This window comes from Octodon degus, unplaced genomic scaffold, assembly GCF_000260255.1.
Source record: "Octodon degus isolate 3935 unplaced genomic scaffold, OctDeg1.0 scaffold00183, whole genome shotgun sequence".
NCBI lineage: Eukaryota > Metazoa > Chordata > Mammalia > Rodentia > Octodontidae > Octodon > Octodon degus.
Genome location: NW_004524759.1, coordinates 705,449 through 720,173, shown reverse-complemented (window position 1 = coordinate 720,173; position 14,725 = coordinate 705,449). Strand labels below are relative to the sequence as shown.

The following is a 14,725-nucleotide window of genomic DNA, read 5'->3' as shown; positions in this document are numbered from 1 at the left end:
TTGCTATCTGTTTGGCAATAAAACTTTGAAAAAAAAATAAATAAATGTAGTTTTGTTTTATTTTTCAGGTAAAGGCAGAAAAAGAAACGAATGGTAAAAATGGGGCAACATATAGCAATACATATGTTATAGATTTTCAAAACGAGAATAGCTAATTAACAATGGTTGTTCTGTCATCTATTTTATCATCAAATATTTTGCTCAGATTAACAGATATAGTTATGCAAGATGGGACAAATAATTGGAGTAATATCTGCTGGCTTTTGAAAGGGGCAGTTAATACTTAATTTTTTTTTTACTGATTTTTTTCTTCCTTATTGGAATTTCTTATAACTTATTTGCTATTGTTTTTTTTTCTTTAAACAACTCTTACACATTTATATCTGGTGATCTGAACAACTACTTTGAAGATAGCATCATGTAATAAGCAACCATTGTTGAATTCTTATTATTCATTTAGTGAAATTTTGCATTGTTTCTAATGCTGTTTTTTCTATCACTATTTTGTATCCTTTAAAAATAAAAAAATAAGAAAAAAGAAAACAAGGGCTCTCACCAAGTGAGGAAAAGGATATTCATATAAAGTGAAGGAAATAAAAAATTTTAAAAAGTAAAAAAGACAAGAAAAAAATTAAGGTTTATTGAAAGCAAGCATTAATATCGAATTATTTGTCTAGTCTTGCATAACTCTATCTGATAATCAGAGCAACATATTGAATGATAAAAATACATAATATAACAACCATTGTTAATTTGCTATTCTTGTTTTGAAAATCTGCAGCATAAATACTGTATGTTATCCTGTTTCTGTCTTTGTATGAGCTACTTGTCTTTGCTTTTGTTTTTACTCTTCAAAATAAAATTAAATAAAGGAAAGAGAAAGAACACAGTAGTGCTGGATTAGCTTTAGAAGAAGTACTCTACACACGCCTTCAGGAACATACATATTTTGCTTTTTATAAGTACTGTAGATGCAACGGCACATAAGTAAGAAGAAGTGGACATATCTGGGAGTAACATGATGCACCTCTGCAACCCACTCCCATGTAGTCTGGCTGAAATAAAGTAAAACAATGAAACTATGCAAAAAGGTGAATAGGTGAGGAATTGGTGAATCTTGATGCAGACCACACAAACGACCTCAGCAGAAGTGCTCACTGTTCCCAGGCATCATCTGGGCTCACTTTGGGTCTTCACATTTACACACTTCTAGAATGTCCCACACTAAGCTCTCTTGACCTGAGAAGTTCTAAACTAAGGGCAAGTATCACTGTTTTGGCAAAACTTTCTCAGCTCCCTCAAACAGAACAGACTGCTGGAGACTCTGTGTTCTCATTTTGCTTATGTTTCAGTAATACAGTCATGTTCACTAAGATGCATTTTCTCTAATATTCTCAGCATATGGTTGGTTAAATCCTGGATGGGGAAGCGGCAGATACAGAGGGCAAACTCTGTATGTCTCTTGGTATTTGATAAGCAGGTGAGGTGTTCTTGGAAGGTATTAGAATATTTTAAGCATCTTAATACTAGAGGATTAGTGTCTTTGGATGCTTTTATATGTGAGTTCTCTCTTTAGCAAAGGTATTTAATACACAAATAGCTGAAGTTAAGTGAACTACTCAAATAATTATGAAAACTGAAAAATCTAAGAATTCATAACAATTTAGAATCTGTCAGAACCGGAAATCAAACACCTTCAATGCCCCTGATTTTTGTGTTTTTTTCATGCGCAGTCTACATTCTACTAACGTGTTGCCACTTATACAACTGCTTGGTTTCCAAGATGCTTTCCACATTGCATTGAACAGTGGGCACTTTACAATCAAAATAATACAGTGGTATCTTTCAGTTGTGGGAGGAAAATACTACTGGATGCCAGCTATAACTAAATATGGGCAGAAGAAAGACTGTGCTTTTATATATTCACCATGTTTAGTCTATTTGCATTTTTGAAAAATGGACTGTTTGATTTTAATACACTCTAATCATTACATTTACCAAGTGGATACTTTTGCTTAGTGAAAAAAGTTGAGGTTGATAGCTTACTCAGGCAAATAAAAAGTTTTCACAAACAAAATTAAAAATAAAATACAAGTTCTAGGTGATTAAAAGTAACCAAATTTCTGTCATCCAAACTCAAAACTGCAAACCACACTTCTTACAGACAAAATTATGTTCTAGAGGGGCTGGGGAGATGGCTCAGTGGAATAAGCGCTTCCCTGGCAAGCGCAAGGGCCTCAGTTCAATCCCTGGTTCTGAAAAAAGAATTATGTTCTAGAAAAAAAATCATAGATTAATATTTTCTTGCAAACAAGAGCTATATATCCTGTTCAATCCCAAGTAAGAGAAGAAGCTATTGGATTGTGACAAAAGACACCAACTCATCAAGAGGCTATATCAATTGTAAAGTTCAAAGAACCTAAATATATAAACTAAATAATACACTAAAAAAGTAGAAAATTTTAATGCGCCCATTTTCAATAGTACATATATTCAGAAAGAAAATCAGTGAGGAAATATGAGACATAAACTACACTTTAGAACAAAAATATACAGAACATTCTACCTGATACCTGTGGAATATTTATTCTCCAGTATACACAGATCTTCCAGGCCATGCCACATAACAAGTTGAAACAAATTTAAGAAGATTTAAATCATATCAAATATGTTTTCCAGGCATATTGTTATGAAACTAGGAAGCAATAGTAAGAATCAAGAAAATTAATAAATATATATAGATCAAATATTGTTCAATTTTTTAAATAAATTAAAAGGGAAATTTTTAAAATATCTTGAGATACTTGAAAATGAAAATACAATATAACTTAATTTAAGGGTTGAAGCAAAAGCAATTCTTTTTTTTTAATGTATTTAGTACAGGGTCTGCAGGGTCTATAGGGCCTCATTATGTAGATCGAATGCATAGTGATAGTGATTTTACTGTTTTCTGCCTCCAGAACACTGGGATTACAGTTGTGTGCCACCACACCCAGTCTCAATCACCCTCTCAGTGGGCCCCAGGGGCAGGGCCAGCAGCATGGCATGCCAGGGATCGAACTCCAGCCTCTGTGCTCTGCCTAAGCAGGCACTTCAGTCCACTGAGCTATCTGGCCAGCCCTGTGCAAAACCAGTTCTAAAAGGGACATTTTTGTTGTGCTGACATATAATTCTAGCACATGGGAGTGCTGGCATATAATTCTAGCACATGGGAGGCTGAGTCAAGAGGACTGTCATGAGTTCAAAGCCAGCCTGAGTTACTCAGTGAGTTCAAGGCCAGTTTAAACTACACAGTGAAACCCTGTCTCAAAAAATAAATAAAATAAAATAAAAAGGATATTTTAAACACTAGTTGCCTTTATCATGAAAGAAAAAAGATATAAAATAAACAGCCTAATCTTATGCCTCAGATAACCACTAAAAGGAGAAAAAAATACCATTTACAATATTATAAAAAAATACTTGGGAGTAAATTTAACCAAATAAGTGAAAGAAGATCTATAAACTAAAAACTAAGTCAAAATTTAGTAAAAGTAAGAAAAGATATAGACTAGTGAATAAATAAACGACAGGGACTAATTGATTCACTCTAAACTCAATAAGACTTGAGTTGTTCAATGAGATAGAATTGTTTCTACAAAACATAAGCAAAACTGACAAGCTCTTAGCTAGAATATTTTACTCTTTCATAGTTAAAATCTAAAATAAAACAAAAGATGTTACAGCCAATAATACAAATGCAAACATCATGGGAGACTACTATGTGTACTTGCTATATACTCAAATAAATTGGACAACCTAGGAGAAATGGATAAATGCTTGAAACATGTAACCCACCATGATTGAATTATGAAGATATTAAAAAATTTGAATAAATCAATAATGAACAAGGGGATTGATAATTAAAGTCTCCCATCAAAGAAAAGTGCAGAAAGAAATAGCTTTACAGCTGAATTCTTCCAGTCATTTAAAGAACAACTAATATCATCCTTCTCAGACTCTTCCAAAAAATTAAAAAGGAAGGAATATTTCCAATCTCATTCTATAAAGCCAGCATTACCTGACGCTAGAGGTAAATGTACTATCAGAGAAAAACAGAGGTCCATATCCCTGTTCAACATAGATTTAAAAAATCCTCAACATATCACCAGAAGTAATATATTAAAAGATATCATCACTCTCATTAACTGGGGTTTATCTCTGGGTGAAAGGTGGCTCAACATGTGCAAACTAGTAAATGTGATTTACTGCGTCAACAGAATGGAGACCAAAACCGGTAAGACCATTTCAATACAGTGGAAAAGATATTTGAAAAAATTTGACATCTTTTTTGATAAAAGACAACAAATTATGTACAGAAGAAATGTTCTTCAACATACTAAAGGCCAAATATGAAAAACTAATGACTAACAAGCTCAACAGTGAAAGGGCAAGGGCCTCTCCTCTGTGACCAGAAGCAAGACAAGAATGACCACTAGCGCCATTTCTGTTTAGCACCTTCCCAGAATTTCTAGCCACAGCAACCAGTCAAGAAGAAAAAGCAGCATCTAGGTTGGAAAGGAAGGAAGTGAAATCATCTGTCTGGGGCCGGAGAGATGGCTTAGTGGAATAAGCGCTTCCCTGGCAAGCGCAAGAGCCAGAATTCAATGTCCAGTTCTGCCAAAAAAAGTAAAAAATCATCTGTCTGCTGACCACATAAGTGTATGGGTAGAGCACCCAAAAAAGCCCTACCACATCACTATTAAAACAGTTAAAGGAATTCAGTAAAGTTACAGGATACAGTGTCAATCTACAAAAAGCATTAACATTTTTATATACTAAGAAGGTACTATCTGAAAAAGAAATTTTAAAAGTCTCCCCTACAATAGCTCAAAAGCAGTAGAAATACAGTTAGGCAAGGAAATAATAAATCCATATACTTCAAACTCTAAAATATTGATGAAAGAAACTAGACATAATACAAATAAATGAAAAGTTAGGCCATGTCCACGGGTTGGAAGAATTTCTTTAAATGTCCATGCTGCCCAAGTAATCTGCAGATTTGGTACAATCCCATTCACATAATAAAGGCATTGTTTACAGAACTTGAAAAATAATTCTAAACCTCATATGGAATCGCGAAAGACTTTGAATAGTGAAAGCATTCTTGAGAATAATAAAACTTTAGGCATTATACTGCTAGAGTTCAAAATATATTATAAAAGCCTTGTCATAAAAGCAGCACAGCACCTGCATACATACAGAAATGTGGACTAGGATAGCGCTCAGGATAACATGCACACACCTATGGTCAGCTGATTTTCTACAGAGGTCCCGAGAATGTGTAATGCAGAAAGAAGAGTCCTTCAGTAAGAAGTGCTAGAAAAATGGACATGCAGGTACAGAAGAGTGAAAACGACTTCTTATCGCAAATTTTATATAAGAGTTAAAATGAATTAAACTGACGTTACATGGCCTTAAATCATAAAACCAGCAAAACAAAAAATAGGGGGAAACTGCGACACTGATGAGGGGAAAGACTGCAGTGAAAGCAAAATTGGACAAAAGAGATTGCATCAAGCTGAAAAGTTTCAGTGTAGCAAAGGAAGCAGAAGAATGAAGAGACAACCAACAGACTGGGAGGAATTACTTACAAATCATATCTCAGAAAAAGAGATACTATCTAAAATATACAAAAATCTCAAGTGACTCAATAAGAAGAAACCTAATAACAATACTAAAAATGGGCAAAGGACCTGAATAGATGTCCTCCAAAGAAAACATATAATGCAAATGATCAACAGGTATATGAAAAATTCTCGACTCCCTGCCCTACCCAGTGTTGAGAACTGAATCCAGGGATTTGTTCATATTAGGCAAGGGCTGTACCCTGATCCATGTCCTGATCCCAATGTTCAAGATCTCTAATCATCAGAGATACAAATTAAAACCACAATGAACTACCACTTCACACACACTAAACTGGCTATTATTGAACAGTTGAAAAATGAAAAGGTTAGCATCTTCTCATGGTGGTGTAGTGCTGTAGTCCCAGCACTCAGGAGGTTGAGGCAGGAGGATCACTGCAAGTTTGAAACAAACCTGGGGTACAAAGTGGGCTCAAGTCCAGCCTTCTCAAGGGCTGCATAGTGAGACACTGTCTCAAAAAGACAGACAGACAGACAGACAGACAGACAGACAGACAGACAGACAGGAAGGGAGGGAGGGAGGGAGGGAAGGTTAACAAGGGCACACAGGGAAAGTAACACTTGCCCACTATTGGGACCATTATGAATTAGTATAGTCACTTTGGGAATAAACACACAAGTTCTTCAAAACTAGAGGTACAATCACCATGTGATCCAATAATTTCATTTCTGGGTATATACCAAGAGAAATAGAATCAAGTGTGTTGAAGAGATACCAACATTCCTGCTTTCATTATTCATAACACTAATAATTAACAGATATTTAAAATGTGGTATTTATACACACAGTCAGATATCACTCAGCCTTTAAAAAACAGGAAATTCTGTCATTCAACAAAATGTGGGGAGACCTGGAGGAATTATGCTGAGTGAAATAAGCCATGCACAGATGGATGAATACTGCACAATTTCATGTATGTACAGAATTTATAAAAATCATGGAAGCATGAAGAAAACAGAATGGTGGTTACTTGAAACTGTGGTTGGGCAGAGATTTGATCAGGAAAGGGGTGAAGGTGGATAAAAAGGCTTAGTTATCCAAGGGAACAGGTTGATCACAGGTAACAAAATCATATTGCATATTTTAAACTATTTAGAATAATGGATTGTAAATGATTTCACTACAAATAAATGATAAGTATTTAAGGGGTGTATATGTTAACTAACCCAATTTGATCACTCCACATTTGTGTAAATATAAGACACTATCACATTTTGCCTCATAATATATCATTTATGAATTGAAAATCAAACAAAGACAAAAAGTCTGAGCATGTAGTGTGCATTCAATGAATATAAATTGACAGAAAGATTATTAAAGAAGCATTCACTTCCTTTTTTAAATTTACTTGCTACAAGGTCTCGCTATGCAGTTCAGACTCATAGGGATTTTTCTGTTTTCAGCCTTCCCAGTGCTGGGATTACAGGCATGTGACACCACGCTGGGTCTTGGTGGCTGGCTCAGTATGCCTGTGGGCAGGGCCAGTGTGGCATGTAGTGCCAGGGTTCAAACCCTAGTCTCCGTGCTTGCCTAAGCAGGCATGCAGGCATTTATTCTGGTGAGCTGTCTTGATGGTTCTGACCACGCACTTTCTAGCAAGTGTTTATGAAGCATCATCTAGCATGGGGCTTACTTTAACAATTGGTATTAGATGAAGCAAAGACCCATTTCTGCATGAAGCATACAAACTAGAGTAAGACAGATGCAAACAATGAATCTAAAGAAACCTGAAACTAAAGTATGTTAGATGGTGTTATGCTTTTTCTCTAGGTGTCCCCCCAAAGCCTCATGCAGTTATGGGGTGGACTTCTAGAGTTTGCGATTAACTCATGATCCACTGGGATTATGGGTGATTCAAGGCTGGGATTATGAGTCAGAGTACTGCGGGGATTATGGGCATGAATGCTACACCCAGCCTGAGGCGGATAGCCCGAATGTAACATAAGAGAGATAGAGGGACAGATTTCCTCTCTGTTGCCATTGTTGCTGCTACTCCTCCCATTTTTCTCTTGCTATTTTGCTGCCTTCCACTGCTGTGAAAGGTTGTTCTCTGCCATGTGCCACTCTGCCTTGGAGCCAGCTGAGTGTGGACTGAAACCTTCAATAACTGTGAGCTAGATAAATCTTTCCTTCCTTCATTTTGAGTGTCAGGTATTTGTTCCAGCAACAAGAGAAGAGTAAGTGAGACAGATGGCAAGCCTGGCCACATGAACAGGCAGAGGCCAGGGTAGGAGGAGCAGGTTGGGGAGCATGGCACACACAGCAGGGTGGCTGGGGACTCACACATCTCAGACTGGCTTGGACTTACTCTGAGTTTGCAGCCTTCATTCAGACACAGCTTCCTGACAAGGGCACCGATTACGATCATAACGGTCTCTCTGATGTCATTGCTCCCAAAGGAACCTTTGAACTTCCCCTGTAAGCCAAGCAGAGAGAGAAAAGGCTCATGAAGATACTAAAACATTTCCAAGGGAAACTTACAGTGAAGGAATGAAGTCGTACTACCAGGGAAAAGGTTTTCACAGCCATTACTGTTGATCAGATTCTCAGATAGCTCCAATATAACATTTAAATATTGGAAAAGCGGTATCCTTTCAATGTATATGTATAAATACCATAAAAAATTTTTAAGTCAAAACCAATTTTTAAAAATGGCTTACTGAAACATAACTGACACATTTTCTTCTTAAGTTTTGTTTCATGCCATGTGACATGATGAATGACAGTTGCTGTTTCCACAAGGTCTGATTTATGCTAGTTGGTAGGACTGGAAAGACAGTAGGGCAGTAAAGTACTGCACAGGAGTGACTGACAGGCAGCAGAGAAGTGCAGCCTTCAACCTTATCAAACACCTTCCAGCTGCTGCCTACTTGCTTGAGAGGTCTTTCATTTCACCTCTGGCACCTGAGGGTCTGTATCGTCCCAGGGTCCCCTTAACTTACGAGGAGAGCTCTCAGGAGCTCTTCGTCAGGATGGGAGGCAAATCCACAGGCATAGAGAAACCTCTCCTGGAGAACCACAGTGCTGTCACTTTTGAAGTCCAAAAAGTCCAAAATGGCTTCTAGGGAGGCTGGGGTCTGAGCAGAGGTGACAGCGTCCACAAGCTGCGGGCTGGGAGAAGGGCACAGTCACCACCAGCAGAGCATGCCTGGGGCCAGGGGTCAGCACTGCACCACCCGGGCTCTCCACTGGGCTCAGTTTCCTGGAGAAGCCATTCTTTTTAAAAAAACTGAACAACCACCACAATAAAGAATAAGACTTTCTGAAAAGACTTCTTCTCTATTTCATTTAAATCTCTCTTTTAACTCTTCTCTCTCTGATTTAAGCAATATATCATCAGAACATACAAATTAGTTTGACTCTATTAACCTAAAACAAACATAAGCTGATGTTTGTAAATTAAAATTATTTAAATGAAACTATAAATTAGGCTTAAATTCTTTTCTATATGAGTACTACACAAAAAGGTTTGGTCCAAAAAATTGACTTTTTCTCTAATTAACTTTGCAAATACACATATTTCTCAAATGCAAAACAATCAGAATAGCCTCATCTGAGTAAAAAAATATTTTAACTTTATATCCAAGGGAAATTTTGCTGATTTTTAAAAGTAAAATCATGGTACAGCTCTATGTTTAATCACAATGAATATCGTGAGGAGTGTGAAGTTTTTGAAACTAGCTGTCACACTGATGAATATGTGTATACAAATTCTATATACTTCTCCACATAAAGAGTCAAACACATGCTTAACACTTCATACTTTAAAAATTATAGCCCTCCACGCTGGCCCCGCACCCAGGCATGCTGAGCCAGCCACAGAGTCTGGGCGTGGTGGCGCTTGCCTGTTATCCCAGCACTGGGGAGGCTGAAAACAGGAGGATCACTAGTAGTGAGAACTTTTAGCTCCTGTACTAAATACATTTTAAAAAATTATATATGTATCTCCTTTACTTTGATCCTAACAAATAAAGCAAAGATGAAGAGACCATGTTTAAAAAATGACTGCTGGTTAAGTGCTGTGTTAGAAGTTTTAGGTGTGCAGCAGCCTGTTTTTAATTTCTTCATCTTTAAAATGGAGTGAAAGGCCAGGGAGATGGCTCAGTGGCATAAGCACCTGCCTGGCAAGTGCAAGGTCCTGAATTCGATCCCCAGTACAAAAAAGAAAACAGTGGAGTAAAACATCATATTCATCTTAGGATTGTTGGGAGGCTCGAATTCCATAGCCAAATGCAGAACTTGGAAGCTATAGCTCTAAGTGATTAATATATATTAGCTGTTAACACAGTCACCGTTTTAATTCACTGACTATCCTGGCAGTTTAATTCTAATTTTCCCTTACAAACGGGGGTGCAGATTCGGAGACACCTGTCACCTGTTCAAGGTCACACACACCAATGGTGCAGCCTTTTGTAACTTTGCCGCCCATGAATCCATCCTACAAATGCAGCCAAAAGAGAGGGGAGCCGCAAGTCATGTAAAATTAGGAAACATTAAAAGAAGCTCATGAAGAACATTATCAGATGGAAGATTGTCTGCAACAAGGACAACTATGTACCTTAGCCTTAACCCATATTTTCCAGCCTGGTGAACTAGAATCTCTAGTTGTTGGTGTACCTGTCATTGCCTTGCCAGTTACAGGAGGCCTGACATAGGCAGCTCTGGAAATGACACATTGCCCCTTCATGCCTCTGACTGTCTTACTTTAAATAAAGGAATTATTATTCTGTTTTATGCCTATTAAAAGTGAGGCTGAGAGAGATTAATAGAAAATGACTTGCTTAAAAGATACACAGTTACTGGAAGTCAGAAAATTTAAAACTAGGTCATCTAATTTTAGTGTATTCTGGTCTCCTTTCTATTATATCATGCTACATGTATGTTACATATGGTGCTGTACAGTAGTGGGTAAATCTTATATTAAGCAGCCATCCAAGGTATTGTCATCTGACGATTTTAAGGTTAAGGGTTTGTGCCATTCATAATCTCAACTGAAATCTAAATCCTGTATTTCTCAGTATTTTTGCCTTGATTGTAAGACAAAGTTCCTCTACCAGTGTAGTTAAAGATTCTATGAGTACAACAGAATCTGTTTAATTCATGTTTTTGCATTATCTTGCAACTTCTGGTTTAAATATTTAACTTTGAGGAAAGTAGCCAGTTTGTGCTTAACTGTAGGTAATTCTAATCTCCAAGTATTCTAAAGACAGGTGAATAACAAATGCAATCAAGAATAAATACAATTTTCAAAAAACAGTTAAATTATCTTCTGACACTGTAGCTGCTAAGGTGTGTGCATGCATGTGTGTATACATTGACCAATTTCCACTTTCCCTTCATTAGTGGCTAATTTTCACTATCTGTCAAATTAAGTAAGCCATAAACTATATGATTAATTAGAGCAATTTGCATCCTGCAGCTAAGTTTGTACTTATAGACAACCTGTATTATACGCAAAAAAAATCTGTATTTATTTTTTAAAAAAATAATTTTAAGGACTGGGGAGATAGCTCAGTAGAATAAGCACTTGTCGGACAAGTGCAGGGTCCTGAGTTCAACCCCTGGTACCGCAAAAAAAAAAAAAAAAAAAAAAAGAATTTTAGAGTTGAGTCACCTCTTTTCAGTACACATGAAAATGAATCACACTTGGACTAAATGTCAAATAACATAAGAATTTATTTTTTCTAAATTCCTTTGGCTATTTAGCTCAGATTTCAATTTCTATATAAAATGTGGCTTCAATTGGATCTTTAGTGGATAACTTTTTAGTGGAAAGCCATAGCTTTTCTGTTTGTTTTAATCAGTTCTGAAAAATTTTTCAGTGTGAATCGACAGCTTAGGAACAGGATTTTAAACACAGTGAGGCAGCCGTGGGTCCAGTTGCCACAGGGAGCCCTGGCCTGGCCTCTCTGTATACTGACGCATAATCATTTAAACTTATAAATACAGAAATACACATTGTGAGTCACTGTCAATAACATTCTTGCATTTGTAACCAAGTGACTGTCTGGTACCCCTACAGAGCAGGACAAGTAACTTGGAGACAGGGCAGTTGGCATTAAAGGAGTCCTACTTTAATAAGAATAGCACTCCAGAGTGTGGCCTAATGCCACATCCAGCTGAGGAACTTACAGGACATCTTGACTTGCAGTTTTCAGGATGTGCAGGATGTCTTCTCTCTGTGAAGTCCTGAGGTGCTGCACAAAGGCCAGGAAGCTCCTGACGGCCTCAGCCTTGGAGAGGTTGTCTGGCTGCAGGTGCTTCCTGACTGCCTGCCAGTGCTCTGAGAGCTGCAAAACAGGCTACAGCTTTTGCTCTGTTCTACTGAACATTCCCACTTATTATTTTTATTTCCCCAGGAGTAAAATTCTCCTAACGTGTGACAAGAAGAGAAGCTTCCATGTTTTAGCTCAGTGTGAGTTCTGTCTCCCAGGCCATCCTCCAGCCCTTCTGATGCCCACGTGCTATGCTGGGCTGCCCTGGGAAAGGGGAGCATTTGTACCTGCTAGCTGACAACCACAAGGGATGCCTGGCCCCTGTAGGTCATGGGCCTTACACCTGAGGTGAAGCCTTCACTACCCTAGTGAAGGTTTGCAGGAATGTAATTCACAGCAGGATATTTCAAAGGGGAAAATATCAGAACTGCTGAAAAATTGCATTAAATTGCATTAAACTTCTAATTTACCTATACTTCCCTGAAAATCTATTTTATAACCATTCGTGCTCCCTATCTTGTCTTTTTTTTTTTTTTTTGCATCATTACTATGAAATTCAATGCTCTGCTATTAACAATGCATCACTTAATCATTGTTTACATCTGTCTGGGAAAGTAGTAATTAGATAAAGATAATTTGCACACATCAGCAATTATTTTACAATATTAAGTAATTGAAAAATAGTAAGTAATCGTAATTGATGACTTCTCTTTGAAATAAACTAAAGAGCTTACTCTTCATACTTTACTACTTGTTGTCCATTGTACAGAACATGTTAAATTCCACAGGGCCTCAGATTGCCACACTGCAATAATCACCATGCCTGCATGTTCTAAATTACTCATTCCTTCTACTAAGGAAAGGACACTTATATTTTCTTTTTTGCAAATCTCCTTTCACTATCTAATCTTAAGACAGTCCAGTGACAAATTCCAGCTGTATTTAGCTTGATATTTACTGAGCCATTTCTGAAAGCAAAAAGTACACCAACATTAATTCAGATCTTACAGAGTTGCAAGAATGGCATACTTAAATAAGGAGAACAAACTCTCAGTGCCATAAATTTTTCCTGCAATAATTAAGAAATAGTTATCAAGAATCTTCGAGGGCTCATAATGTTTAAAACTATGAGAAGAGGAATAAATAGTTCAAAGCATAAGAAAAATATGTAGTGTTGTTAGTCACTTTCCTAAATATCTTTGGATATTTAGAGCACACTACAGTATGGAAGGGAAGAGCACCCTAACTTCAGCACAGAACTTGAAATACTCTGTCAGCCCCCAACAGCAAAACCCATTAGAAAAATTACATTAGGACATTAAGTGACACAGGGAAAAAATAAAGTTTAAAAAACAGTGTTTTGAATATGAAAATTCTTCTCCTATAATGCAGTTTGATTAAGTTTAGAAATTAATAAGGAATAAGCATCTTGTACATAAAGTAAACTATGATAAGAGCTCCTAGTGATTCCACCTTTCTGAACACCACCCTATCCCAAGGGAGGAGTACTTTCCCATAACTGCCATGGAGCCTGAAGCCAGAGTTTGCTCTTCTGTCAAGTGATTAAATATTAGGAAATTCTGGGTCCAAAACATTTTTGTGATCATATGTCACAACTCATTCACACAATATTTCTGGGATTGAAGTGTTACACTTTGCCTCATGGGATGGGATATCTCGTTTCTGGCTATATTGGTGGAGCACACTACAGTATGGAAGGGAAGAACACCCTAACTTCAGCACAGAACTTGAAATACTCCTTCAGCCCCCAACAGTAAAACCCAAGATCCTAAGATCAGTAAAGCATCCTCCTTGCGGACAAATAACTAGTAAGTGGTAAAACTTTCAAGATTCAGACCCTTGTTCAGGTTCTTGACATAATATATTTCTCCTTGTCTCATTAGGCCCTTTATCTTCCCTGAATTCTAGGTGTAGCTTTCAGAAGATTGCCCACTTTTTATTAGAGATGAGTGGGTGGTAATTTTTGTTGTGTTATACTTCATTGAGGGTGCACGTTTTTGGATTATGATCATCCTAACTCTGGCGGCTGGCAATTGGTGCTTTAACCCTAGAATTAGTTGGTGTTTTCACTGGAAAGAAAAGGAAAACAAAATCTTAAGCCAGTATTGGTCCCCTATTCCTCATACTTACTGAAGGGCATTTTTTACACGTGCTCTGGAAGACCTGCCCCACAATGGGAATGGCTGTATACTTTGAATCAACTGCTTTAATTACGGTGGCAACCTGCTTTCCAGGGATCAGTCTGGGACCTGCTTCAGTTGTTTTCAGCTCTAATTTTTGCCTGAATAACACCAAAAAGAAATAACACTTCATTAGCTTCCTTATGAGTGAACAAAATGTTAATTGCCATGTTGATGGGCTTATATTAATATATTCAAGTTGTGTAAGTTCAAGCTTTGACATCTCCAGAGGTAACTAAAACCTGGATATAATTGTAAGTCTTTCTGAACAATAATCTTATTCAATTATTTGAAAATTTAAATCTTAGCTTTCAAAACAGTATGACAAGAGAATAGAAGAAAAAAATTTGCCTGGGTGCTGCATAAGACATGGAATGTCAGCCCTTCTGCGTTTAGTACAGCTTTCTGGAAATGATACTTTATTTTTATTTATTTATTTTTTTTAATGTATCAGGTATTTAATTAGGTTCTTAGTAAGAAATTTAGAACACTAATTTATGAGGGTAAATTCCATTTGTCAGAGCAAAAATGGATTGCAGGTAGCCCCGGAGCTGAGGAACACCTTTGATTTTTGCCAAAATCTGTGAGTCCACCGCTTTCTGATCCACCTTGCGCTGCTCT

The 14,725-nt window shown here is 37.1% G+C and overlaps 1 protein-coding gene across 1 annotated transcript in view; it reads right to left on the bottom strand.

Annotated features, from left to right (window-relative positions):
- Mttp (microsomal triglyceride transfer protein) overlaps positions 1-14,725 on the bottom strand; it is a 57,557-nt gene that overhangs the window by 25,222 nt on the left and 17,610 nt on the right. The window contains exons 7-10 of the mRNA XM_004643703.2: positions 14,055-14,205; positions 11,821-11,978; positions 8,631-8,799; positions 7,997-8,104 (exon numbers count right to left, since the gene is read on the bottom strand). Coding sequence (XP_004643760.1) covers positions 7,997-8,104; positions 8,631-8,799; positions 11,821-11,978; positions 14,055-14,205 — 586 coding nt within the window. The remainder of the gene's footprint in view (positions 1-7,996; positions 8,105-8,630; positions 8,800-11,820; positions 11,979-14,054; positions 14,206-14,725) is intronic.